The sequence below is a fragment of the Hemicordylus capensis genome, chromosome 4 (assembly GCF_027244095.1).
Source record: "Hemicordylus capensis ecotype Gifberg chromosome 4, rHemCap1.1.pri, whole genome shotgun sequence".
In the NCBI taxonomy this organism is placed as follows: Eukaryota; Metazoa; Chordata; class Lepidosauria; order Squamata; family Cordylidae; genus Hemicordylus; species Hemicordylus capensis.
In genome coordinates this window covers 10,441,413-10,468,821 of record NC_069660.1, presented here as the reverse complement: position 1 = coordinate 10,468,821, position 27,409 = coordinate 10,441,413, and the positions used below count along the sequence as shown (strand labels likewise).

General features: G+C 46.7%; 2 protein-coding genes across 2 annotated transcripts in view; both read right to left on the bottom strand.

The window, feature by feature from the left end:
- The window catches only part of SRMS (src-related kinase lacking C-terminal regulatory tyrosine and N-terminal myristylation sites), a 51,737-nt gene that overhangs the window by 5,960 nt on the left and 18,368 nt on the right, over nt 1-27,409 (bottom strand). Inside the window, exons 2-6 of the mRNA XM_053243390.1 lie at nt 23,343-23,464; nt 13,499-13,665; nt 7,193-7,334; nt 4,205-4,360; nt 260-441 (exon numbers count right to left, since the gene is read on the bottom strand). Coding sequence (XP_053099365.1) covers nt 260-441; nt 4,205-4,360; nt 7,193-7,334; nt 13,499-13,665; nt 23,343-23,464 — 769 coding nt within the window. The remainder of the gene's footprint in view (nt 1-259; nt 442-4,204; nt 4,361-7,192; nt 7,335-13,498; nt 13,666-23,342; nt 23,465-27,409) is intronic.
- Nucleotides 17,915-27,409, bottom strand: part of LOC128322324 (peroxidasin homolog) — a 165,787-nt gene continuing 156,292 nt past the window's right edge. The window contains exons 23-24 of the transcript XR_008305664.1: nt 23,343-23,464; nt 17,915-18,034 (exon numbers count right to left, since the gene is read on the bottom strand). The gene's annotated coding sequence lies outside the window, so the exon portion shown is untranslated. The remainder of the gene's footprint in view (nt 18,035-23,342; nt 23,465-27,409) is intronic.

Genomic DNA, 27,409 nt, shown 5'->3' with positions numbered 1-27,409 from the left:
AGGCCATGCTTGACGCCCTAGGTAACTGCCTCATTTGCCTAGCAAACAGGCTGGCCCTGAGGGCCACCATGGCTATTGTGGGGCTTCCAACCTTGGGACCCCAGACATTGTTGAACTACAACTCCTGTCATCCCTAATCACAATGGCTGGGGATGATGGGAGTTGTAGTCCAACAACTTCTGGGGACCCATGTTTGAGAACCCCTGCTATGAAAGGAATACATTTAAGGGCAATGTGTCAAGGCCTTCCTTGAACAAACCTTGAGGAGCCTGGCGAGGCCAAAATCAGCAATTTTGCAAGCAAGGTCGTCCCCCACCAGGATATTTCTGGCCGCCAAGTCTCTGTGAACGATGTGCTGTTCTTCCAGGTATGTCATCCCATCAGCCACCTGGCAAGAGATGCTGAGCAGGTGATGTGTAGTCAGTTCCTTCCCTGCAAAACCTGCAGAGTACAGGAAGGAGTGAGATAATCTCTGCTGATCTCCAAGACCCATGCAAACCTCACCCAACCAGAGTCGAATACTTCCAGATGCAAAGAGTGTGGCATTGCCGGGATACTTCCAGGTTACAGGCAGAAATGGGTGCAGATCTAGTTTCTTTCCTGAAGAGCCCTGTTCAAACAATATATTTTACATGCCTACAGCTGTCTGTACACATGTACATATTTTGGTGTGAATGACTGTATATGCATTCATTTTTAAAGTTAGTGGCATGGGAAAGGCAGGAAACGTACCGCTGTACCTGTGTTCAACATAATGTGTGTGCAACTGCACGCCTGTACAAATCTGTATGTGTGTACACTGCGTGCATAACACATGAAATGGGCACACGGTCTTGCCTTACACTCAGGGGAGCTCTCACTCGCACACTTGGAAGAATCAAAAGAGGAAGAATTTGAAGAATACTTTGGAGACGGTGCTGTAGCTCAGGGGTGGGACACCTGCTTTGCACGCAGGTTCAGATTCAGTCCCTGGCATCTCCAGGTAGGGCTGGGAAAGAGGAAGAGCCTTGTCTAGAACCCTGGACAGACATTGCCACTCAGTGGACAGCACTGAGCTAGATCGACCCATGGCCTGACTCGGTTTGACAGGGCTAGACTTAGACACAAATACTCTCCAATTCAAATTTTTCAAATTATCTTTCACCTAGAAGAGATGAGAATAATTCAGAGAAAGTACAAAGTATTTCTATTCCAGATTTGGCATTAACGTTTAACTTTTTTTTTGTTTTTTAATTCTGAAAAGAAAGAAAAAAAGTCACGGGGAAAATTTACGTCCCTCAATTCCACAGCCTCCAGAGACCATGATCTGAATGCAAACCCCATTCCCTGGTTTCAGAAGCCCGATTCAGACATTATGCTGTACAAGTGTACAGATGTCTGTATACTCGTGCATGTGTTTGTGTGAATGATTGTATCAGTGTCCATTTTAAAAGAGAACCAGGAGCTTTTTCAGATGGTGACTTTACTTGGGGAGCGTGGGTGTGCGTTCACATATCAGCCAGATTTACCCCGAAATCCCTGTGATATTTCAGAGAGCACTTCACTCATGATTCGGGTTTCCCCCTCCATATTGGAACCTAGCCCGATTTATGTCTGGGGTTAAAATATCCTCTTTTTGCATTGGAGTATCCCTTATGCCCTGAACTTAAAGCCTCGTAGTAATCCCACAGTAAAACCTGCTGTCTGAAAAGCCTCCTGGATACAGGCCCTTCAAATGCATAGTACAGATAGGAATGTGCCTGAACCCATGTACAGATCTTTACCTGTTTACACTGTACACTCATTGAACAAGCGCTGAATATAATGTGTGAAGAGGCCTAGAGCTGTGGATTTATCAAGAGAAAGCCTGCCTTGTGAATTTACCAATTTTCTGGTGGGCAAAAAATGGGAGATTTTACACAGTATCCCATGAGACACAAGTAGGGTTGCCAACTCTCTCAGCTTGGAGCAGAGGCATAGCAACCGTTGAGCAAGGAGGAACAATTGTCCCCAGGGGTCTGGAGGGCCCTCAAGGCTCCCCCTCACCTTGGCCAGGGTGCCCCCTCACTCCCACCAGCAGCCAGCCAGCAAGCAAAGGGCTCGTTGAGAGTTTCATGCTGGCTGGGGAGGAATGGAGTCTCCTCTTTCCCCGGGCATTGACCCCTCCCCTTTGTCTGATGTCACACACAAGGTGGGCGGGGCCAGTGCAGCAAACGGAACTGTCACAGCTCCAGCATAGTTTCATTTTCGCTGTCAGCGGTTGGTGGAATCGCTGAATTCTATGAAACTATGCCGGGGCTGTAACAGCCCCATTCTCTGAACTGCCCCCGCCCTTGTGTCTGACATCAGATCATGCAGGGGGCATGGCTTGGGGCAAATGTGAAAGAACACCCAGGGGGCAGGGGAGCTGCCGGTCACACCTTGTCCCCCCGGCCCTTGCAAAGCTCCCTACATCCCTGGCTTGGAGTCTCCAGGACTCTTGGAAGCAATCCTAGAGATTTTACTGGCTTGATGTTGTGAAACATATTGAGGGAAAATACTGAGGAGAAATCTCTAAGAAGAGTTTCAGCCACAGCTGGCAACCCCATATAAGGGGTTTAGCAGGGCGAAATCTGTGTGTCTTCCCAGGAGCCAGGAACTGGCTGTGCCTCACAACAAGAAACAACAAAGGAAGGCAATGCAATTTCCAGTTTGCATGGCTCTGGATTACAGAGTGCAAAAAGGAAGCTCATTAGCAGACCAAGTTCATCTTGGGGAGTCATTTGTCAAGAAGGTTAGCTCTTTCTCTCATCAGAGTGTCTCCAGACCTGTTCTCCTTGGGAGTTGTCCCTCCTTAGGTAACAAACTAGAACTCAAAAGGAGGTCACAGGATGATCTTCATGAAAGAACGCCCTACTTGGAAGCTGTTGGATCAGCTTCCTGTGACAAACATTTCTCAGCTGGGAGTAAAAGGCCAGAAGAAAAGAAAAATACCACAGGGATATTCTTTTGTTGTGGTTGGGAGAGTGTAGTTGTCATCTCAGTGCTGAAACAAAAGCTGATTTTTGATGCAATCTTAACAGACAAATTGAAAGGTCCTGCTTGCCCAGAGCGAGGAGATTTGGGGGATTTCATATTCAGAAAAAAGCATCATAGAAACCAGGTGTTGTGTATGTTGCACCACAAGTTTGCAAGCAGAAAGCCGGACCAGATGCTTTAAAGGGGTGTGTGTATACACGTGCATTCCAGAGAACAACTGAACCAAGGTGGTGTGTTTTATAGCAAGTGAAATCAGGAAATCCTCCTAGATAGATTAAGGGTGGCCATAATCAGATCTCTGGATGGGTTTACAATGCCCCCATTGATTGCTGTGGAATATGGAGCATCATGGCACAATGATGAGCATTTCTGGGTTTGTTTTTATTTGACTGAGTTTTTGCAAATTGCAGTGTCAAACTTAATTGACGCAGGGATGGAATATACTACAAACTACTCATCTTTCCTCTCCTTCAGTTTGGTGTAACGATTTTAGGATGCCAGTCCAAATGTAAATTAAACTTCTAGGTGGTTTTTGAAACCCCTCTGCAGGGAGGAAAATGAGTGTTTGTCCCTCAGTCAGGAACTGGGTAGCCTTGGGGCTAAGCTCTGGCCGCCTTGGCCCTGGCTTCCTGGGGAAGGGTGAGAAGTGGCAGCAGTGGCGCCATCTTGAATCGGCCTGCCTGTGGGGCAAATGGTGCTGACACTGAGAAGAGCATTTGTTGTTGCTGTCATGGCTCATCATTGCCTAGGAAACCACACAAATCATGTGGTGAAGCAAATGACCAATGCACACGTGCAGAGGCCCAAACCAGGCTGCAGCCAGCCCAGACTGTTATTTGGGGGGCCAGAGGGGCGGTAGGAGGAGCCTCCTCCTCTGATGTGTCTTCCACCACCACCATCCATGGCACCTTCATTTCCAAGGTAAAAGATTCCCCTTTCTCCACCACCACCTTCTTTGGCTAGGGAATCCCCTGTACTTGGAAAGGGGAATCCTAGCCTGATTCCCCTTTACAAGTATACCCCCTGAGCTGATCCACGAGCCAACTCAACCAGCTCGATGGCCAGACCCGACCCAGTTCGGCCGAGCCCAAGCCCGGACCAGGCCAGGCCAGCTCGAATCTGACCTGATCCGATCCAGAACCGATCCAAACCAGCAAAGCCAGTTCTGTGCACATCCCTAGTAGAGTTCTGCCAAAGCGGTACTGACTGTTGAGGTAGCTGTGCAAGTTCCCTTTCCTCATCAGCTCAGTGACGATGTAGACTGGTTCACCCATGGAACAGATGGCCAGGAGCTTGATGAGTCTCGTGTGCTTCAGGCTCTTGAGGTTCTGGATCTCCTTTGCGAAGTCGTGCCTCATGTCGGCTGTTGAAGAAATACAAGATATTGCAGGGTTGAAGGCCTTGGGAAGGGGGAGCCCATTCCTAGCCTCTGCATCTTAAGCGCTCCTCCACACTTGTGGCTTCTACCTCTCTTTAGCAGAGCACCTTTGATCCCAGGAGGACCCATCAAGGGCCAGCTCCAAGTTCATGGGCCTTTGGTCAAGTGTCCTGGTGGGCTCCCCAAGCTCAAGTGTGGGCTTACTGAGTGATGAGGGGATCAGGCTCCTTTGGGCTACTGCGGCTGCAGGCATGTTTGGGGAGGCCACAGGGTCCAGGAGCACTCCTTAACAGCTGCCATATTTTTTTAGTCAATAATGCGTTCCTGCTCCCATTGCTGCATGATGCAGTAATGGGGGGAAAGGCATTACATTACAGTATTGGTAAAAAAAGGATAGTGGCTGACATTGCTCACATGAAGCTGAAAAAGACCCTGCTTCTAAAATGCAAGTCCTCATGGAGAGGGGGGGCTGGTCTTGTGGTGGAGAGCAGTTGTTGTTTCCTTTGTTAAGCAGGGTCTGCCTTGGTTTGCATTTGGATGGGTGATAACATGTAAGCGCTGTCTGCTGCAAGGTATTCTCCTTAGAGAATGGGTCCATTGTTTAGAGATAGAGCATCGGATTTGAATGGAGAAAGCCCACAAATGGCCAGGGAACATGCACGGCGGCCTCCAAAATGGCGACCGCCACTGAGAAAAGGGCAAGAATGGCCCCCCAATAGACCGAAGGCCCTTAGAGGACTAGGGGGAGGCTGGCAGGGGTAGAGGGTGACTGCGGAGGCTCTCCTGCAGCCACGCCAGCACTCCCCGAAGCGGCCGGACCCACCAGTAGGTCATTTTAAAAAATAATTTTAAATGTTAGAATCCCCGAGCTGGCTCAGGGGTGGTGGTGTTTGGCTCAAGGTCAAGCCGGACCAGTTGGATGGCAAACTGGCTCAATCTTGAGCCAGTTCGCACATCCCTATTTGGGGGGCTGGGGCGAAAAGCAGCATATTAAAAAGTGGTTAGAGGAGGTCCTTACCTGCACTGTCCCCAGCACGGCATGCACATGGCCTCCACGCATGCACAGAAGACATTTGCATGGTCAGTAAGGTGTTGCTGACCACATAAATGGCTTCCATGCATGTGAGGAATCCACGAACCGGTTCCTATTCGAACCTGTGCACAGACAGAGGTTCGTGCGCATCACTACTGTGGAACAGCTCTTACAGTTAAGGAGTTCTTCCTAATGTGTAGCCTGAATTTGCTTCCTTGTCATTTCAGCCCATGGGTTCTAATCCTGCCCTCAGGAGCAGCAGAGAACAAGTCCACTCCCTCTTCTAGGAGGAGAGCTGATCTTGTGGTAGCAAGCATGACTTGTCCCCTTAGCTAAGCAAGGTCCGCCCTTGTTTCATATGAAAGAGAGACTAAGTGTGAGCACTGTAAGATATTCCCCCGCAGGGGATGGAGCTGCTCTGGGAAGAGCAGAAGGTTCCAAGTTCCCTCCCTGGCAGCATCTCCAAGATAGGGCTGAGAGAGAGATTCCTGCCTGCAACCTTGGAGAAGCTGCTGCCAGTCTGTGAAGACAATACTGAGCAAGATAGACCAATGGTCTGACTCAGTATATGGCAGCTTCCTATGTTCTTCCATGTTCTTCCTAGCTGATAACCCTTCAGATATTTGTAGATGGCTCTCATATCTCCCCTCAATCTTATCTTCTCCAGGCTAATCATACCTGACCTGGTTTCCAGAGCCTTCACCATCTTTGTTGCAGTTCTCTGAAACCATTCCAGTTGACCAATGTCCTTCTTAACTAGTGGTTAAGAACTGAATGTGCAGTGCTCAGAACTAGACACTATTCCAGGTGAGATCTGACCGAGATTCAATTCCCAGCCAAACCACGGGGAACAAACGGTCAAGGTTCAATCCCACCAACCCCCCAGGAACATAGGAAGCTGCCTTATACTGAGTCAAACCATTGGTCTACCTAGCTCAGTATTGTCTTCACAGCCTGGCAGCAGCTTCTCCAAGGCTGCAGGCAGGAATCTCTCTCAGCCCTATCTTGGAGATGCTGCCAGGGAGGGAACTTGGAACCTTCTTCATTAAAGCATGCTGATGTGTGGGTGGAGGGCAGTGTACTAGCAGATTGGCAATCTCTGATTGTATTACTCATATTTCTATTTTTGCTTTTGGTGATATTAGTTGAGAGGGAGGGGGGAATGTGAAATATTGGATTGTTATATGAAACATGCCATATGTAACTGTTCAAGAGTGGAGAGTGAAGCTCAAGAGTGGAGAATGTCTTTCACTTTTTCCTGTTTCTATTTATATAAAAAAATAAAACAAAATAAATAAAGCATGCAGATGCTCTTTCCAGATTGGCCCCATCCCCTAAGGGGAATAGCTTACAGTGCTCATGCATGTAGTCTCCCATTCAAATGCAAGCCAGGGCAGACCCTGCTTAGCTAAGGGGACAAGTTATGCTTGACCACCAGACCAGCTCTCCTCCCCAGGAAGGAAGTCCCTGGGTCCAATGTAGGATTCCATCTTTAGCCTATAGTAGGGGGTTCAGTCATACAGTGGGGATCAAACAACCAGTTGGGTTGTAGGATAATGAGGGGAGCAAGGGCGTAACTACCATTAGGCAAGGGGAGGCGGCTGCCTGGGGCCCCCCATGCCTCGAGGAGCCCCCCAGAGGCAAGTCACATGTGAAGTGAGTGTGTGTGTATCAGCGAGGGGCCCATTTTAAAATTTTGTCTCTGGGCCCACTCCAGCCTCGTTACGCCCCTGGAGGGGAGGATTGGAAGAGGAATTTCACAACCAGTGACATAGTCTACAAACCTTGTTTCATGATTTTGATGGCCACTGGCACTGTGTTCTTCCATGTTCCTTCCCACACCTCTCCAAAGCATCCTTCCCCCATCTTCCTCCAGAGCTGGAACTCCGAACGGGGACGTTCCCACTGGTCTGTCTTGGAAGACCTCTGTAAGTGGGCAGACACAGGGCAAAACATCATCACAGAGAGTCTAGGCAGAAGCACAGACAGTTCACTGGGGCCATGGAGATAACAGCCCCCACCCCACCCCAGGAGTTAGAGTCATAGCAGGGCTGAAACAATTGTGAGCCAAAGAGGGTCTTAGGAAAGTTGGTGGCCCCTCCCCACTTTGCCCCCCCCACCGCTGCTACCAATCTCTGGGAGAGGGATGGGCAGTGTGTGCATGTCCTGATGCTGGCCACACACCTTGTGTCAGCATGCTTCTGACCTCAATGCAGGGGTGGTGGTGGCCAGCATCAGGAGCACCACCCACCCCCAGCCATGAGTGGTTTGTTTGCTGACCGTGTGCTGGGTGGGGGACAAGGGTGCCTTAGATGGCCCCTAGACCCATCCGCCCAGACACATTTGTCCCCCCCCGACCCCCAGTCTAGCTATGCCGTTGGAGCCATATAATAATAATGCAGCTCTGGCACTTTGCATTTGGAAGGCATGGAAACATTTCAAGTGAAGGAAAATGCACTTTTTGATGACTTTCTACTTTTTGATAGTGTGTGTGGGGGTGTGTCTGTCTAGGGGAGGGCTGCACAACTTTGGTCCTCCAGCTGTTTTTGGACTACGACTCTCATAATTCCTAGCTACACTGGCCAATAGTCAGGGATTATGGGAGTTGTACACCAACATCTGCAGAAGGGCTGAAGTTATGCAGCCCTCGTCTAGGGAATTAATCAAATTTCAGAGGCAAAGCTCAATTTTTATCAACAAAATCTGAGACGCAACACAAAAACACATCTTACTTCTCACAACCGGATCCTATGCAGAGTTGGGTGTGCTTAAATCTATTAGCTGACATCCTGACTAATACAGGACCACTGCAATGGGAGAAGCACCAGTGAAGCACCAGGGTTTCTGAAGAGTTCCAGACTAATACTGCACTGGTCCCAGTGTGTGGGTGGGGTGGGTGGGTGGGTGGGGTGTTTCACCAACCTCCACTTCCCCCAGAAGCCCTCTGTGTCACTCAAGAAAATGTCTCCAAGGGCTGTGCAGCCCTCAGGGACATGTAGGTGGCACAGAGTGCTTCTTGGGGAAGTGAAGGCCATCAAAATTTGCAAACACCACTAAGCCAGCAGTGGAGCTGAGTTCCTTGAAATTTTCAGAAGGACTGGTATTCTCCTGTTGTACTGGTGCTTTGTTAAGTCAGAATGTCAGCCACTGATTTCAATGGGCTGATGCATTCCTACCTCCGCATACTGGGTGTTAATCGGCTTGCTTCTGAAGAGGTTAATTAAAGTTACCAGAATTACTCCTGAGTGGGGGAGCTGAACTATAATCAGAGAACATGTTTTAACAATATATATTTAACTTGAATCAGAACTGAATGCGCACTATAATTGTGTCTTCCTTGAGCTGAGGTGGGTGGGTGGTGTGAACCAAGGAGAAGGACTGAAGTTTCTAGGTGGGGCATGGCTGAAGGCCAGGAAAATATGGCTAGTGTACAGGTGACTGAGAGGTGTGGCATCTACAGCAGGGAAACTGGGTGGGCAAATATGAATGCAGGCAGCGTGCCAATCCTTTCTTAGTCTGATCTTTCAGTGACTCCCAGGAGAAATCGTAATGTGCCTAACTGGGAGCAAATTCCAAGAAAGCAAAAAAAAAGAGAAGATGGTTTCTTCCAATACCAGAGGAAAGAAAGATAAGTTTCCTACAACTGAAGCATAATTTTGCTTCCGTTGGCAATTCAGTGAATGTTTCCAAATTAGAGGTGGGCCTTGAGCTGAGCTGGCCCAGGTTCGGTTCGAGGTTGAGCTGAACAGGCTGGGCCAGTTCGGGCCCGGCTCGAGAGTGGCAGCGCGGGGGGCAGTACAGTTTTGAAAACTGAAGGACTTACTACTACTGAGGGCTGCAGTGGGCTCGGGGTGCTGTGGCAGCTGTGGTTGTGTGTGTCTCCAGCAGCTCCCCCTCCCTCACTGGCCATTCCCAGAGCCTTTGGCCCTCTGTGCACATGGCAGCCATTTTGGGGGCCCCTGCATGCACACTGGCCATTTGCATGAGCTGGGTCATACAAATGGCCAGTGCGCTTGCATGGCGGCCCAAAAATGGCTGCAGTGCACTCAGAGAGGGCTGAAATGCCCCCAAAATGAGAGAGGGGGAGAGGCTGCGAGGGGAGGGGGAGCCGCCGGAGACCCTTCACTGGCCACCGCAGCACCTCCCAAGGTCACTGCAGCCCTCATTTGCAGTAAGTAATTAATTTTTTAAAACAATTTTACCGCCCTCCACCCCGCTCGAGCTGGGCTTGAACCAGTTTGAATTTGAACCGAATGGGGCCTGGCTTGAGTGTGCACAAAACCAAACCAGACCCGGTTCAGCTCGAATCCAATTTCATTCAAGCTGAGCTGGGTTTTCCGGTTTTTTGCACACCCCTAATCCAAATTCATCAGTTTTATCTTGAAAAGTCTTGAACAATGGCACAGGGTGGGGCAAGATGGCAACGGGATGACAGCTTAGCTCCCAAGCTCCTGCTTCTATCTGGACTTTCTGCCCTTCCTGGGCATGCCTTCCAAGGGATTGACAGCCCCCCGGGGTGGGGGGAGAAAAAGACTTTGGAAAAGTCCTACCAGCAAGAGCCCTCCTGAGGATGGGGCGGGGGGGGGCGGGCGGAGGAGAAGCGAAGTAAAAACAGCTGCAGATTGAACTCCCCTTCACAGAGGCAGTGCCGGGAGATTCATTTACTGTGAGTACCAAGAATAAATTCACAGTCCTGACCACGGAAGCTCCCAAGGCAGGTGTTTCACACAAGCCGGCACCTCAGAAGACAGACACAAAACAAACTACCTTGAAACTTTCTCATCAGAGGGCTGAATAGGAAAACTGCTTGAAACGGAGTCAGGGGTTTTATAGCTCCCAACCATGCACCTTACTCCTCACCCGACCTTGTCACCTAGCCGCTAAGTGATGCCTGTTTAATTTCTGCTGAGTCTTTGATAATTACACTGGAGAGACTAAATGCAATCGGAGGGAAATAAGAGAATTTAACACAGGCCTTTGCCCATTTCACTGCTATGAATCAACAAGGGGTTAAAACCTCAACCAACATCAACTGCTCCTGGCCAGCTCCTCCCTCGATGTCTGACTCACTACACAGGGTGCGTCCTTTTGGAAATAATGAAACTGCAAAGAACTTTGCAGACCCACCAAATTCTTATTCAATTCCCTCAGATGGACTCTCATTTATGGGCAAAGAAAAAAAATATTCTCGCCTCCCTCTTGGAACTTTTAAAGCACCAAATCAGATCCATAGAGTTGGAGAGCTTTCACTTCCTGCCAACTCGAGCAGATCATAAAATACTATTTTTAACTTTTGAAATAGCCTATGTGCCTTCTCGACTCCTATGATTAGCTCAATGTCTAAGGCAATTTAATTTAAGTTTTCATCATGTCTTTAGGGACTTTGGCACTAGATCATTAATCATAGACTTGCTAATTACCAACAACAATAAACCTGTCAACTACTCTACAAATAAATTACCCCTTTCAAGCCGCATCAACTTTTCACCAGCTAAGCCACTGAAGGCTAAATTAAGGCCAGAAGTATCTAGCCATAACAAACTTTCTGGTCAAGAAAAGGCCCAACCTACTCTCTCAGCAGAGATGGCTAATTCCCAGCCCCACTGCCAGGATGATTTACTGCATTTAAAAAATAAGCTCACTGTGCTTATGCAGAGACTAAGCCCACAGCCAAAGTTACAAGGGGATGTGTGCCTAGACTCAGATTCTGAAAGCGAGCAGGAACAGGAAATGGAAGTTCAACCATTACACGCTATAGCAAGACACTCCAGCCCCCCAATTTCATTACCAGGCCATGGCCCAAATAGCTACAACTAGACCACCCTGCTGGAAATATCTTCCCCTCCTAAATGGCTCCTTTAAGTACATCCCTCGGACTTTGAAATTGAATCTGAAACAGAATCTGAATTAGAAAATGAATGTGACTTCACTTTCAGGCTGTGCCCGATCCCCCAGGCTTTCTCCTGCCTCCACTGGATGCCTCAGGACAATCAGTACCAAGGCCCCAGACATGGCAGACATGCGTCCGGGAGTGCTTCTTGCCTCAGACGCACACTTTGGTAGTGTTACTTCTCTCCTCACCCCAGACAGGCTGCCTGTGTCATGGAATCCCCAGGCCCTCTCTGCAGTGTCTCCTCTCTCATCTATAGAGACGGCCTCTGTGATGGAATTCCAGACTCACACAAACATCTTGGCAACCAATGAGAGTGAAAGACAGAGCCCCCCAGCATCTCCCCTACCTACAGCGTCCCTCTACTACCAATCCGCTAATTCCATGGATGCACCCTCCACTCTGCAAGAGCTGGGCACTGAGGTACCTGTGACCAGTGATGCTCATCTTGAGAATATGGGTGAGCTGAACAACCAAGGTAGCCCACCAGGGACAGCGGGCACCCAGGTCCCTCTTGCTAATCTCCCCGGTATGGAGATCCCTGCCCTTTCTGTAGCCCCAGAGGACATAGACACACAAGATATGGGCCAAGGAACTCCCTCTGACAGCGACAAGCTGAGTACCCAAGGTAGTCTACCAGAGATTGAGGGCACTCTGGATTCTCCTACTGACCTCCCTGGAATGGATCCAGCCCAGTTGCCCACTGGGATGGAAGTGTGGGATCAACTGAGTGCCACACCAGTGTCCCCAAGGCTGGATGGGCAGATCCTGGAAGATAACCCCCCTCTACCTCACAGAGTCTATCTGCTCTGACGCTTCTTTGCAGTCCAACCATGACATCCAGAACACCAGCATAAGGTGGCCCTCCTCTCCTGAAATGTGGCTGGGTGGGCCGCATCTGCAAAGGATGCCCAATTCACTGAATAACTGGCTCACCATGACATCATCCTGATGAATCATGGACGATGGAGTAAATTCTACTTAAGGATTTCTCTCATTCTCAGTTAGGGCCGAGCCAGGGATGAGTCATGGAAAACCCAAAGGTGGTTTGGGGGTGCTAGTTTCCACCACTCTTTGTGTAACATCAAGAGCTTTCCCACCACTCAAGCACTATGCTATGGCAGTTTTAATCCAATTCAGTTGCTGCTCCTTATTGATAATTAATACTTATCTCCCTCCACAACAGCAGAAACCCCAACTTAGAACTATCTGGGCTGAATTGGAAACCTACACTGCCGACTTCAGTCTTTCTCACCCTGATGCGCTGGTGGTCCCGGGTGGAGTCTTTAATGCTAGGTTGGGTCCTGATGATCACACCCTGTACATGAAACATCAATGATCCCCTCCCAACCTTGAGACTGATGGACTCCTTCCCAATCAAATTTCAAAGGACCAGAGGTCAAACTTCATGGAACTCTGCTTGGCACAAACAGCTACTAGACTTAACCTCTTCATCATAAATGGTGCTGTCAATGGTGACCAGCCAAGAGAATTTACCTGTCTCTCAGGCTCAAGAATGAGCACTATCAATTACATAATCATCTCCAGGGATCTGCTTCCTTTTGTTGAGAGCCTAGAGGTTGTTCTTAAATTTGACAGTGATCAACTTCCAATCTTCCTTCAATTAAAGTCCTTCATCCACTTAACTCACACTGAGGACCGCTATCAGACCCCAGTATCCTTGGCAGGGAGAGTCCTTTGCTGCACAAAATGGACCCCCCAACTTGATCAAGTGATAACTGGGCTGCTTGCCTTGGAGCACTTTCAACATTTCCAAATGGCCTGATAACAGCCGAACCACCTGGCACACCTCTGGAGATTTACAGCACTCTCATCTGTGAGCTCCAACGGTACCTAAAATGCAAAAATAGTGCACCCCTGCAACAGGGTCATCACCACTCCAAACCTTGGTTTGGTAAGGACTGTGTTAACACTAAAAAAGCTCTCACCACTTCCTATCAGGTCTATAAGGCCAGCAGCAGACCAAAGGCTGCAAAGGACCTCGTTCAGCAGAAGAGGTGGTACAAACAGCTGGTGGCACATAAGAAAAAGAAGCCATGAAAGACAACTGGGAATGACTCATCCAGGCAGTCCAAACCAATGACTCAGGGGAGGAAGGGAGGGAAAGCAAGTGATAGAGAGAAAGGGAGGGAGGGAGGGGCACAGAGAGAGAGAGAGAGATTTCCCCATCCACACTAACCTTTTGGACACAGGGATGAAGTAATGGGCTCTGTATGGCCTTCCAGTTGATTGTGTAATAGGCAAGGAGTTGCTCCAGACTGGGAAATGTGTGCCCCTTCTCTAAGTAGAAGCTTCCTCCAGGGCTCTTGTAGATCCGGAAGTGTCTCACTTTGCTGTGATTCCGAACTGAAGATTGAAGGGAAGGAGAAAATGACCTCACTATTGGCAACTTCGGCCCCTAATTCTACAGACACTTTGGCTCAGTTGCCAGGAAACCCATATTTGAGCACAACCTTCAGGCTCAAACACAGGCGATATGTTTCCAAATATGTAGAAAAGGCCTTGGCTTCCTCCCATTGTATGCAACCCACATGCTCATTCCTTGTGCCACTTCCCATCTGACACATCCTAGACTTTCTGAGTCTACGGATCACTGATATGGATTGACAGATGTGGGTGAACAACAGGACTCCACCTCTGAGAGCTCACAAATCTCAAGGTTCAGTCTAAGGAAGACCACTCTGTTGGCTTCCCAGAAGAAGATGAATTGGCCCTGATGATGCTCTTGTGACTGGGGTGGTAGTGGTCAGGGTCCTCAAACAATGCACTCGGTTCCATAGTTCCATCAGGTCTCCTGAGGATTCTCCTCCAGAGGGAGGAGAGCTGGTCTTATGGTAGCAAGCATGAATTGCCCCGTTTGCTAAGCTTTTGCATCTGAATGGGAGACTACATGACCGAATTATTACTACTACTACAAATATTTATATGCTGTTCATTTGTATATGTATATATCGCTTTTCAACAAAAGTTCCCAAACATAGATAATATAATATAATATAATATAATATAATATAATATAATATAATATAATATAATATAATATAATATAATAATAATAATAATAAATTTATCCACCCTGAGCCATTTTGGAAGGGCAGTATATAAATCTAATAAATAAATAAATAGGAATAGGCTACTGTAGTGAGGTACCACCTAATGGCTTGACTAGCAAGCCACAGGTTGCCAGTTCAAATCCCCACTGGTACATTTATAGCAGGCAGCAGCAATATAGGAAGATGCTGAAAGGCATCCTCTCATACTGCACGGGAGATGGCAATGGTAAACCCCTCCTGTATTCTACCAAAGACAACCACAGGGCTCTGTGATCTCCAGGAGTCGACACTGACTCAACGGCACATTTTTACTTTACTGTAGTGAGAGTCAGGCTTGAGGGAGGACTAGGCCTCAGTTAGAGGGGGGCTTCTGCCAAATAATGAAGAAAGCCCTGGAGAATCAAATCGCTGTGGCCCAGTCCAGAGTGAGGGGCAGGGTTTCCTGGACAACAGCCTATAGAGGAGAAGGGGAGGAGTTCAGTTCTTCCCTGGAGGCCTTGGATTGAGGTCTGCTCAGCAGCTACTGTAGGGAAATGGGAGACTAACAGACTTGGGCTGGGAATCAGCTAGGAATTCCTTACTTGGAAGTAAATAGGAAAGATAGGGACCAATTTAGCTAGAAATGGCAGGGAATTTGTTTTTGTTTAGGTGCTTAGATCTGACTGTATGGTTCTTGTCGTTCCTGGGGAGGGTTTGGTTTGAATGGAAGCAGCGATTGTTGATACCTCTATAGTTTTATTAATAAATCCTTGTTGTTATAGAGTGTCACTCCGTATTGCCTTCTGCCCTAGTCACACGCTCCTGAAGGCCTAAGAATGCTCAAGTCTTTCATGTAGGGAAGGGTTTTCCACTTTACTCTCTCAGAACTTTCCACTGGAAAGGTGAATCTGCTCATATTAAAAAGTGGGTAGTAGCCTACCCGTGACACAGCTAGTGGAAGTAGTAGCCTACCCCTCACAGCTAGTGGAAGGATTTCGTACCCCCCCCCCCCCGCTTTTCATCATTACATGGTGGCAGTGCAGTGCATGATTTTTGTAGGAAGGAAACAAGAAGAAAAAGGACCAGTGTGCATGCATGCTCCTGAGGGAAGGAATGAGTGTAAAGAGCACCAGCCCTGCAGTGGAGGACACTGAAACCAAAATGCTAGCTTTAGGAAGAAATTTACTATTTTATTTATTTATTTATTTATTTATTTATTTATTTATTATCTTATACTTTTTATTCAATTTTCACAACACAAAAGGACAAACACAAATGACACAAATACTCACAAACACACACAATAAGGACTTCCATCTCATCATTGGAACAAGTGTTGTTGACAATAACTGGATCTTGCCTATATATTAAACATACTCTCCCCAGTAAACTATTTATTTTATTGATTGATTGAATTTATATACCACCTAATATAGAAATCTCTAGCGCATCGACCTTTTGCACTAACTATCCTAATGACCACTAGGGACATTGGGAGCAAAGGTAGATAGTGAGGGTCTTCTTACCTGTCCCTGGTTTCCTCTGCTCTATGACCCATGCCTTGCAAACTGCTTTGCATTTTTCCACTGGTGCTGTTCGGGTAATTGGTTGGGAAATTGTCCCTTTATGAATCCATGCCATCTCAGCCTCGTGGACTAATTCAGCTCTCCTCTGCTCCACTATTTTTTCCCTTTCTATTATTAGTTTTTCTTGTTCCATTGCCAGTCTCTTAAGTTCCAGTTGGAGCATCCAAATTTCCAGATTTTGGGGAGCTGACTGTGCACTTTCTGGCCTTGATCCAATTCCCTGATTCATTATGGATCTGAAGCTGGACTCCTCAGGTACTTCCTGTAGTGAGTCAGTCATCTTCCTTTCCTCCTAGAAGATGGAAACATCTCTCTCTCTCTCTCTCTCTCTCTCTCTCTTCATTATGTAGCTGATAGATAGGATAGGTCTTTCCTATCCCAAATGTACTTCACCAATAAATCAATTTAGTTTAGACTCTACAATGATCCCCATGCGTTTTACTTAAATAGCTGCAACAATTAAACTCTGTATTCTGTAACTGGAGTGGTGGCTTCCTTGGTGCTTTGCTAAATAACCACAAACCCCCAACAATTTTTGATTGTCAGAAAGCATTTTGGCAATAGCTACTGATAAGTAATGTTTCTAGCTTGTACACCGCTCTGGCCTCCTTGGAGGAAGAGTGTGATATAAAATTTTAAATATATATATAAAAAAATAAAAACAGCACAGGCCTGATCTAGTAGCTATAAGATGGTAGGCCATGCTTTTCTGCTTCTGCCCAGAAATGTTTTGCTGTTTGGAGCTGATAAGTAGAAAACAGGTAGAATTTAATATTTCAACATGGAGGCAAAAGGCAGTAAACAAATGATCGCAAATGACCACAAATGTCCAGTGCATTGATGTGGCACATACATTCTTGGGGGGCTGGTCATGTAATATATGCCAGCATATAAAGATCCAATCAGAAAGCAGTAATTATAAAAATAATTGTCTTAGAGATGGCACAGGGTCCTTCACAGATCTTCGTTGAGAAGTGTGCTTGGTCCCTCATACCGGCTGAGCTGAACTGTTCTTGTGGTTTCAGCTTGAATTTTGGGAAGTTTTGAAATAAAGACTTGTTCTTGAGTAAGATCTTGTCTCTGCCTCAGATTATTAGGGAAATTTATGCCTAAAACTTAGAATCTATCTTCTGATAGTCATGCTTCTTGTTGAGTCAAGGCCAAGCTCAGTGTGAACCACCCCTATAGCAACAATACATCTTTTTAAATAGTCTCCCTCATAAAACAACATTTCCCATAATTCCTTGTGAAGAAAGAACATCAGTTAAGACAATTTAAGTCTGTGGTGTTGAGATATGCCTGAAGAATCTGAGGGCTGAATACATGATCTAGGGCTAGCAAGGGTTGCCAACATTTCGTTGCCTGAATAAGGGACTCAGATTAAGGGGAGTCTTGGGGGGATCTTGGGAGGGGATCACAGGGGTGGGGTGCAGGGGTAATCAGGAGCCTGAGTGGCAATGTAATTGTTTAAAAACAACACAAGCCCCATTCACACAGCTTCTTGATAATTCACAAACTAGAACATTGTGCATTTGTAAAAATAAATTACAGAAGCCCTATGGATTCACACAGCTCCTTGATCATTCACCACAAACCAACTGAAATACAGTGCATTTGTAAGACAAAAAGAAAAAGAAAAAAGCCCATACACAAAAACCTGTGGATCCGCATAGCTCCTTGATTATTCACAAACCAACTTCAACAGAGTGCATTGCTTAAAAAACAAACACAACCCCCATGGATTTACACACATTCTTTAGCAAAACCTAGCTGGTGTGGAGAGCAGCAGCAGAAGCAGAACGGTCCCTTGATGGGGGCAAAGAGGATTACTCGAGGCAGTAGCTCCAAGGAGGCAGCAAGCACACAGGCAGTGGTGGTGGTAGGGCACACACACACACACACACACACACACACACACACACACACACACACACACACACTGCAGTGCTCCCTGCTCTGCCTCTTTTAAGCACAGTCCAGCAAGAGCTTCAAAGAAAGTGCATAGGGGAGACCTTCAGATTGGTGGGCAGAGGTACAGAGGTGGTGCACGGAGAGATCACAAAGTTGATGCTGGTGCCAGCCAAAAATACTTTCTCCCTGAAATACAGCATGCCCCGGTCAGTCTGAGGCAGTTGGCAACCCCGGGGCTGGCCCTAGGGTTTTTGGTACTCTAGGTAAAGTATTACTTTGGAACCCACCCCAAATACTGTTAAAATTATATTCTGTATCATACAGAATGCGGAGGCAGGGAAGTCATACTTGATGGCTGGTGCTGACTGGGGCAGGGGGGAGCAACGAGGAATCAGATTACACTTTTAAAATTTGGCAAGAAATCCTGATGCTGCTGCCCTGTGCCATTGTCCAGTTCTGCATGGAGTCTGCCTCTGTCATATGCTTTGCCCTTGCTGCTCATCCGGCTGGTGCGCATGAATTGGTGGCCATAGAGGGGGTCAGTCTAGCCAAGACTTTTACTGGGCCAACCCCTCAAATGCACATCAGCCAACTGAGTGGTGGCGTGAATTCCAGTTGCAGCAAGACAGCTGTGTGTGTGTGTGTGTGTGTGTGTGTGTGTGTGTGTGTGTGTGAGAGAGAGAGAGAGAGAGAGAGAGAGAGAGAGAGAGGGGTGGGGGTGGGTGGGTGGGATATTCCTTACCACCCCAGCTGCCCCTGGGACCTGCAGTGGTTATTCACTGTGGGGCTTGGGGTGGTGGTGTCCGCACGCATGCCTCCCCAAGGTCTGGTGCCCTAGGCAACTGCCTAGGTCCACCTAGTACACAAGCCAGACCTGGGCATGTGTCTCATCTTGGAGGATACAAAGGGCCCAGATTCATTCTGGTCTCTTGAGTGATATCTCTGACATGGGATTAGGAAAGTAGTGGGGGGAAACCTGTCCTGCCATTGAGATAAGTCAGCAGCAGACAAGATGCTCCAGATCTAATTGTGCCCATGGACTAGCAAGGCAACCAGGGCAAGTGTCAAAACCAGTGGTTTCCAGCCATTGCTCACCGTGCCTAGTCACTGCCTGGCCTGGGGCTGGCTCACACTTTTCACCATATAGCCTGTGTGGGCAGAATACCATTGTTTATTGTGCCATTTGATCTAATTATACACGAGAGAGGGAGTGTGAGGTTGAATAATTAGCATTTTGATCTTACAAGATCTTCCTCATTAACTTTCTGGAGTGAACTCATTGCATAGGCTGTGGATAGCTTCCCACAGGAGTGCAATATGTTAAAGTTGTTTTCTTCCAGGGGCCCCAAAGGAAACTACAACTCATAGTGGGCAGGCCCACTGGTTTCTCTATACAGGATTGACAGAAGTTACTCTTTTTCTGAAAACAGTCAATCTGTAGTGTCCAGAGCAAGAGTTCCCAAGCTTGTGTCCACAGATGCTGTTGGACTACAATTCCCATCTTCCTCAAAGGATGGGAGTTGTAGTCCAACCACATCTAAGAACCTACGCTGGGGAATCTCTGCTCTAGGTTCTAGCCCAATATCAAATTCCCATTTTGAGTCTAACTTATCTCCCATGATTCTAGGAGATTTAAAATCTGTCTTAGATAACAAACCTCCAACTTCCTTTGTATTTCAGAATATTCTATTTTTTCTATTATTCAATTTTTTCTATTTAACTTATATTCTCTTTTTCTCATTTCATAAACAAATCAAAATGCAAGAGAAATGTCTTGCATGTACAAACAGGTTGTGTGAGGAGCAGCCCCTTTATCTTTTAACTGAAGATGTTTTTCAAGTTTACAAAACAACCAACAAATAAACAATAATTCCGCAAAGAGATTCTTTGTGAATCACCAAAAGCTTCCTTATGAATAAACAATTGTTTTTCCAATAACCAAAGCTTCTTTACCTTAAAGGTTTTAGAACATTTCAGAAAGTCCAAGCTTTGCTAAAAATTACAATCCCAGAAAAGAACAAAAAGAAAAGAAATCCCCCCCTCTCATATGACAAAATCAATATTGAACTTAAGAACCAAGGAGCCCATTCTCATAACCAGCCCCACCTGGGCTAACCCTGCCCTACCTCGGTAGGGTTGGTCGTGTGAAGACCTGGGATGACTCCCGATCCTGCCGCTCCTCTCCTGGGTAACCCTGATTTAAAATTGAGGCTTAAAGTGAGGTAGGAGGGCAAGTGTCCACATGACTCAATGGTCATGTGGCGCTCCGTGCTGCCAGCAGCTCTTCCTGGGCTGCTAGCAGCCATCTTTACCATAGAGCTAAGAAGATGGAGTGGCCAGGCAGCATGGAGCTTCCCCAATGCACCATGCTATTCATGCAGAGCATTGTGGGATACCTGACAGCCCTGGCTTCCATCTCCCCAATCACTGCTTGCCTTGCGACCATGCCACTCAGCGGAGCCCTGATTGGGCTCTGGTGGTCTGGGAGAAGGTAGGTAGGCTCCTACCTTCCCCCCAGCCCACCCCCTTGTGGTTGTATGAACAATCTTATGATCTCCTATACTATATGTTAGCTTTACTGTGTCCACAGATTTAATAAATGGGAACCACTTCTCTAACAAGTCATCCACAGAAGACAGGTTGCATATCCCTTTGATTTGGCCTGAGACTTTCCTCATGCCTTAAGTGTTCCCATGTTTCATCAAACCAACCTATAATAGGTAGCGGATGTTTGTTTCCCCACTTAACAGCTAATTGTAATTTAGCAGCTGTCAACAAGAAGAAGGAGATTAATTCTCTTCTAATTTCAGGTATAGTCTTGACATCCAGGCACCCTAACGAGACGGCTGTCAGCTTCAATCTGAGAAAGAAAGCAGGAGAAACTTTTCCTGATACAGATAAAAGGATGGGAAAGTTTCACCTGCCAGATTTATATATGCTAGGCTGCTGTTCAAGGAACAGGACTATGGCACCCACAATACACAGGCAATTAGCTCATCTGGAAACACCTACTGAAAAGGGTGATGGTAATCTAATCAAGAAACCTCTCTAATTAAAATGTATTTGAACACTTGTCAAAATTCAAGGTTCAGTTTCAGATTTTTGATTTGGATGTATTTGAGATGCTTTCTAAAATTATTTTTAAACCATTTGTTGATGCAGAATCTTTGGTTTCTTCTGATTAATTCCTTTCCTTTGAAAGGAAGCACAGAAAGTGTTTCAAGCCCATATCTCATGTCCACCCTCTTATTTCCCAGACTATGAGACAGTTATTTAAAATGTTTCTTTTTCTGCTCTTCCCTGCCACGCCTTCCTATGTGTTTGTCTTATCTCTGCAAAACCATAGACTGCACTGCTGCATCTTATATACTAAGCTTGTGTGTCAAGCAGTTACGAAACGGACTGTGTTATCTGTTCTTGGACAAATGCGAAAACACACCCCATGTGACAGGCACACACTCCAGATGTCTCTCTTCCTGGAGATAGTCCCTGTTTCCTTGTACCTGTCTCTGGTGAAAGACTGCCCATCTTTTATCCCTATTTATTTATTTTTTTTGCCTTTGGGGGAAGTTATTAAGAGGGAGTTTACTCACACACCCTGCTTCATAAGCCAATGCAGGACACAGTCACTGAATACAACCTGCTGAAGGCAGGAAACAGCTTTCGGTGATGGGAAGGGAAAGGACACAGGCTGTGATGCTTGGTGAGAGTATGCAGTGTTAAAAGCACCAAGTGTTCTGGGTTCATCCATGAAATTCTGGGTGTGTGTGTGAGTGTGCCTGTGACCTGGCTTTGAGTCATTTTTAATATCAAATCAGATAGATCGGCGATTTCCTCTGCTGCCACCAGCTTTGTCAAGTCCTTTCCCACTATTCAGCAATCCAAGGGCTGATGTGTATAAGATAAAGAGCAATTCAGTACTAACAAATCATAGAATGTTTGAGTTGGAAGGGACCTTGGAGGTCTTTTAGTCCACCCCCTGCTCACTGCAGGAATCTGCTACCACATCCCTGACCAATGACCATCCAGCCTCTTGAAAATCTCCAGCAAAGCAGAGGCCACCACCTCTAGTGGGCAGACTGTCCCACTGTCAAACAGCTCTCACAGTAGGGAAATCCCGCCTAATGTCTAGCTTTTGTTTTCAACCGATTGGTTCTAGTCTTGCCCTCAGGACCAACAGAGAGCAAGTCCCTTCCTTCTTCTAGCCCTTCAGATATTTGAAGACAGCTTTTGTATCTCCCCAAAGTCTTCTCCAGACTAAACAAACCCAGCTCCTTTAGTCATTCCTTGCAGGGTTGGTTTCCAGACTTCTCACCATCTTTGCTGCCCTCCTCTGAACTCATTCCAGTTCATTAGTGGAATTATCACTTAAAACGTAGTGTCTAGGACTGGGCACAGTAAGTCACAGTATGAGCTGACTCATGCAGAATTGAGCAGAATAATTATTTCTCGTGTTCTGGACACAATGATTCTGTTAATGCTGCCTAGGATTGTATTAGCCCTTTTAGCCGCTGCATCACACTGTTGGCCCATGTTCAACTTTTTGTCCATGAAGGCACCTAGGTCCCTTTCGCATGTACTGCTGCCAAGCCAGGTCTCCCCCATCGTATATTTTTGCATTTGATTTTTCTTGCCCAGATGCAGGACTTTACATTTCTGTATAGTGGTTAGAGTGCTGGACTAGGACCGGGGAGACCCAGGTTCCAATCCCCGTTCAACCATAATACTTGCTGGGTGACTCTGGGCTAGTCACTTCTCTCTCAGCCTAACCTACTTCACAGGGTTGTTGTGAGGAGAAACTTAAGTATGTAGTACACCACTCTGAGGAGTATGTAGTACACCGCTCTACTCCTTGGAGGAATAGCAGGATATAAAATGTAAACCACCACCACCACCACCATCAGCTTGTGGGTTTACGTCAAATATCCAAGCCTGTCCAGATCAGATTGAATCTTGATCCAGAACCCAGCTCTGTCACACTTCACAGTACAATGCATGCCAAAGACCCCTTTCAACCAGATACTGGGCCATGTGGAACCCTGCATGGGGCAATGCTTGTCATGCACACTGTGTCTTATATAAATCAGCCTTGAATTTAATCTATGATGAGGGATGAGAAGGTGGACAGAAATCCATTGCAGAAATCAGAGACATCTGTGCTATCCAGTAGGGAGGTTCTCAAAAATGGGTCCCCAGTTGTTGTTGGACTACAACTTCCATAATCCCCATCTTTCAATGACCTTTGTGGCTGGAGATGATGGGAGTTGTAGTCCAACAACATCTGGGGACCCAAAGTCTGAGAACCCCTGCTATACGGATTTCAAACTGGTGTTTATATCTGTTGTGGCTGACTTCCTTTCCTGAAGGAACATTGGAATTGTAGTTTGCTGAAGGCACTGAAACATTTCTCATAGAACTATAATTCCCGGAGTTCCTTGGAGGAAGCTGTAGTAGTAAAACTGGTTTCAGGCTGAAAAAGAAGGTGTAGCAGTACCTGAAAGAGAGTATTCTCCTCTGTTACTTTCACTGTCCCGGATGAGGAAGGAGCCATGTTGATTGGGGGGTAAGAGAAGGAGCTGGTGGGCTTTGTTTCTGCTGATCCCACTTATGTACCAGCTGAAAAGAAAAGCAATGAATGTGAGTTGAGTATTGGGGCTGGGCTGGCTGGGGGGATTCTTTAGGCGAGGAGGTCAACAGCATGGACATCTACAGGATTAGAAATAGAACAGTAAAGACAATTACGATTGCTATGCAACAACCACAGTGCGGGGAGGAAACAAAGCAAAACACCCGTCTGGCTGCATCTCAAAAAAGCATTTTCAATCAGCCTTCGAGCTTCTTCTGAACCATTTTCTGCAAACATTTAATCATAGCTAGTGCAGAAGAGAAAGCAGAAGAGAGGCATTCATAATACAGCTGAGTATTCTGACCCATGTAGCTTTTACATTGAGATTTAAAATGGATTGATGCAAAAACAACTTGAAACCGCCAATGAAAATGTCCTTTTACATTCACCGCCTTTGTTACCGAAATGTTGGCAACTATGTCATCTTTTGCCTAGCATTACTGTTATAGACAATCTTTTAATCTGCATATGTTAAAGCAGGGGTTGTCAAACACATAGCCGCTCTCTAGAAATTGCTGTTAGTGTCTGAATCCGGTCACTGATCATGTGGAACAATAAAGGGTGGGGAGGCATTTGTAATGCAAATGAGCATTCTGGACAAGGTAGGCATTGCGTCCACTTTACAAGCATTTTTCAATAAGACTGCCTTCCAAATTCTACACCCCCCCCCCCCACACACACATAGCATGTAAGGGTACCAATATGTACAACCACCTCTACGACATCTGTGAAATTCATTGAGAGAACTGAGTTCTTGTAAGTTACAAAGCTACCCAAACATTTTCGTCAGCATGTACGGGTGTGATGCCAGATGGGTTGATGCAGAAAGGCTTGTAAAGTGGATGCAAAGCCTACCTTGTCCAGAATGAGTAAGTTCATTCTGCTTGAGCAGATAGAGTAACTGGCCCTAGCCATCCCCCAGCACAGTATCTCCTGTAACTCTTGCTGGTGTCTCTCTTATGTTTCTTTTTAGATTGTGAGCCCTTTGGGGACAAGGAGCCATCTTATTCATTCATTCATTCATTATTTCTCTGTGTAAACTGCCCTGAGCCATTTTTGGAAGGGCCATATAGAAACTGAATAAAATAATAATAAATAAATAAAATTATGTGGCAACAAATTTGCATTTTAGTTATTTATTTATTGGACAGATTTGTATACTTTCCCCTCCTTCTCTGCCCTCCCATGTGATCAGATCCAGAGTAAAATCCGGGCAATCCGGGCAGCGCATATGAAATCTGTGTAAATCCAGGTGGAATTTGGCAGGCAGGTGGAGGAGCCAAAATCCGGGGCTACCCTAAATTCTGGGGGGGGGGTCATGGCAATCCTAGCAGCGAGGTAGGTGAGGCCAGGAGCTCCCTCCCACGCTCTGTGCAAGTACCTCCACTGCTACACTCCCTTTCTGGAAGAAGTCATGGCGGAGGGAGTGGCTGATGGGCTCTCTGTGAGCATTTCATTGGGAGCCTGTGCCCCATGGGTGAGCCCTTAATGACGCCATTGGTCCTTGCTGTGGTCCAGATCTGTTTCGTTCCATTGCAGGTACTGCCTTACAAAGGGGAGGGCGGGCGGGAAGCTTCAGTTGGTGCTACTGAATATCAGCTACTGGGGAGCAAACAGTGAAGGGAGGACTGACGCCTTAATGCGCTACTCGTGGGTTTTCTGGAAACATCTGGGGATGGGGGCATTGCTCAGTGGAGCCCAGGATAGGCATGGGGCTTGCTGAAATGGCACCGATCGGCAACCCCTCCTGCCCCAAGAATGGCACTGCTCAGTGGGAGTGCATCTTGCTTTGCATGCTTCTGCAGGTTCCAGGTTCAGTCCCTGGCAGGCAGCATCTCCAGGTAGGCTGGGGAGAAACTCCTGCCTGAAATCCTGGAGAGCTGCTGCCAGTCAGTGTAGACAATACTGAGCTGGGTGGACCAGTGGTCTGACTCAGTATGAGGTTGCTCCTTATGCATCTGTGGTTGTTGGCCAATGTGGGAAACTGAACCATTGCTGTACTAGACCCAGCGATGTACCTGTTCCAGTAGGCTTGTGATCCAGCACCTTTGATTCCTTTTCCTTCTGGCTGTTTGTCAGCAGCCTCCCCAAAATGCCCCCCCCCCGCAAAGATATGCAAACCCTGTATCATTCTGCCCCCCCCCCACTCCCAGAAGTGAGTGAGAAAGCAGCTTGGTGAAGCCAATTTTGAGTAGCCAAGGCAGGCAAGGAAGGGTTAAGCAGCCCTTCCCACCACAAAAAGAAACAGCTCCATGGGTTGGTCTTCATCCCCAACAACATATTTCAAAATACCTTCCTCAAGCAAAAATTCTTATCGTTACTCCTTAATAAAAACTGTGCCAAAAACACGTGCAAAGTCTGCTCCAGTTAGCTGCCATAGGATTTTTTTTTTTTAAAGATGATGTTGTTACCAAGGAGTAAACTATACATGCTGGGAGTATATACTGGTCTGTGTTACTGTTTCTTTCCCCTGCTAACTGAGCAAAGAGGCACTTTTAAAAAGTGGTGATTCTCTTTATTTAGCAGGGGGAGAGCAACTGGCCCTATCCTCCCCCAGCACAACATCCCTTCAGTGGCTGTTGCTGGTGTCTACCTTATGTTTATTTTTAGATTGTGAGCCCTTTGGAGACAGGGAGACCCCCTTCATTCATTCATTCATTCTCTATGTAAACTGCTTTGGAAACTTTGGTTTAAAAGTAGTATATAAATATTTGTAGTTAGAGTTGTAGTTGATCCCCCATTGTGTTATAAGTAGCCTGTGCCTCTCCCCACTACTCTCAGTCACAGCCTCCAAAGATTTTTTTCAGTAACCACTCCCCTAAAAACACACACACCAAAAAACCCCCACCTTCCTGAGAAACAGCTACACAATTGAATGTCACATATGGTTTGACCCTGAGATCAGCCTATTTGGAGAGGCAGGGAGGCCAGTCCAAAAGAACCAGCAGCCAGCCAGCGGCCAATGCTTAGGAACATTGTCCAGAGAGTTGGCAGAAAAACTATAACACACACCATCAATTACAGACACTCGTACGCGGTGTGTCAAGACCATTTGTCTCTTGCATGTTCATGGCCCCTTGCACAGAAGACAATGACAAAGAATATTTAGATACCGCTTTTCAACAAAAGTTCCCAAATTGGTTTACAAGGATATAAATAAATAAATCAGATGGCTCCCTGTCCCCAAAGGGCTCACAATTTAAAAAGACACATAAGATAGACTCCAGCAACAGCCCCTGGAAGGATGCTGTGCTGGGGATGGAGAGGGCCACTTGTTCTCCCCCTGCTCAATAAAGAGAACCACCACTTTAAAAGGTGCCTCTTTGCTCATTTAGTATTCTCCTGGAGGAGAATACTTAACTGCAGTTAAGGTTGAAGAAAGATGTGTGTGTGTGTGAGAGAGAGGGGGGGGGATTCTAAAATGCAGTTGTGATTCCCCCAATTTTTGCTCTGAAGTCACACCCGCTGTGTGTTTACAGTTTCTCATTCTGATTCATAACCTCCCTTACCTGCTGAGCCAGGTAATGAATTTCCATATCGGAATAATTCTCAGATAATAGACCTGTGAGGGTAGGTAGGTAGGTAGGTAGCTCTGACCTTTATTTTAGGAAGGCGAAACTGAGACAGAGGAGGAGGGAATTTCCCAAGGCTAACTGGAGCAGATCTACAGTTTATGTTTTTAATCTTAAAACGCTGCTATTCCACCCTACAGGACAGGAAGGTCCTCAGGGCAAGCTTAAAAGTGACAATAAAGAACTTTACAAGCAACAAGAAAAAGCTACAGATTTTTAAAAAGGAGCGTGGGTGGGGTGGAATCAATAGCACCAAGAGGTGAATCTGCCTGGGGAAAAGCATGATTCCTTAGACAGGATAAGACAGTTTTCTCCTCACTCCCCCACCCTCAGTCTCCACTAGCCTCACCTCTAAAGGTGGGG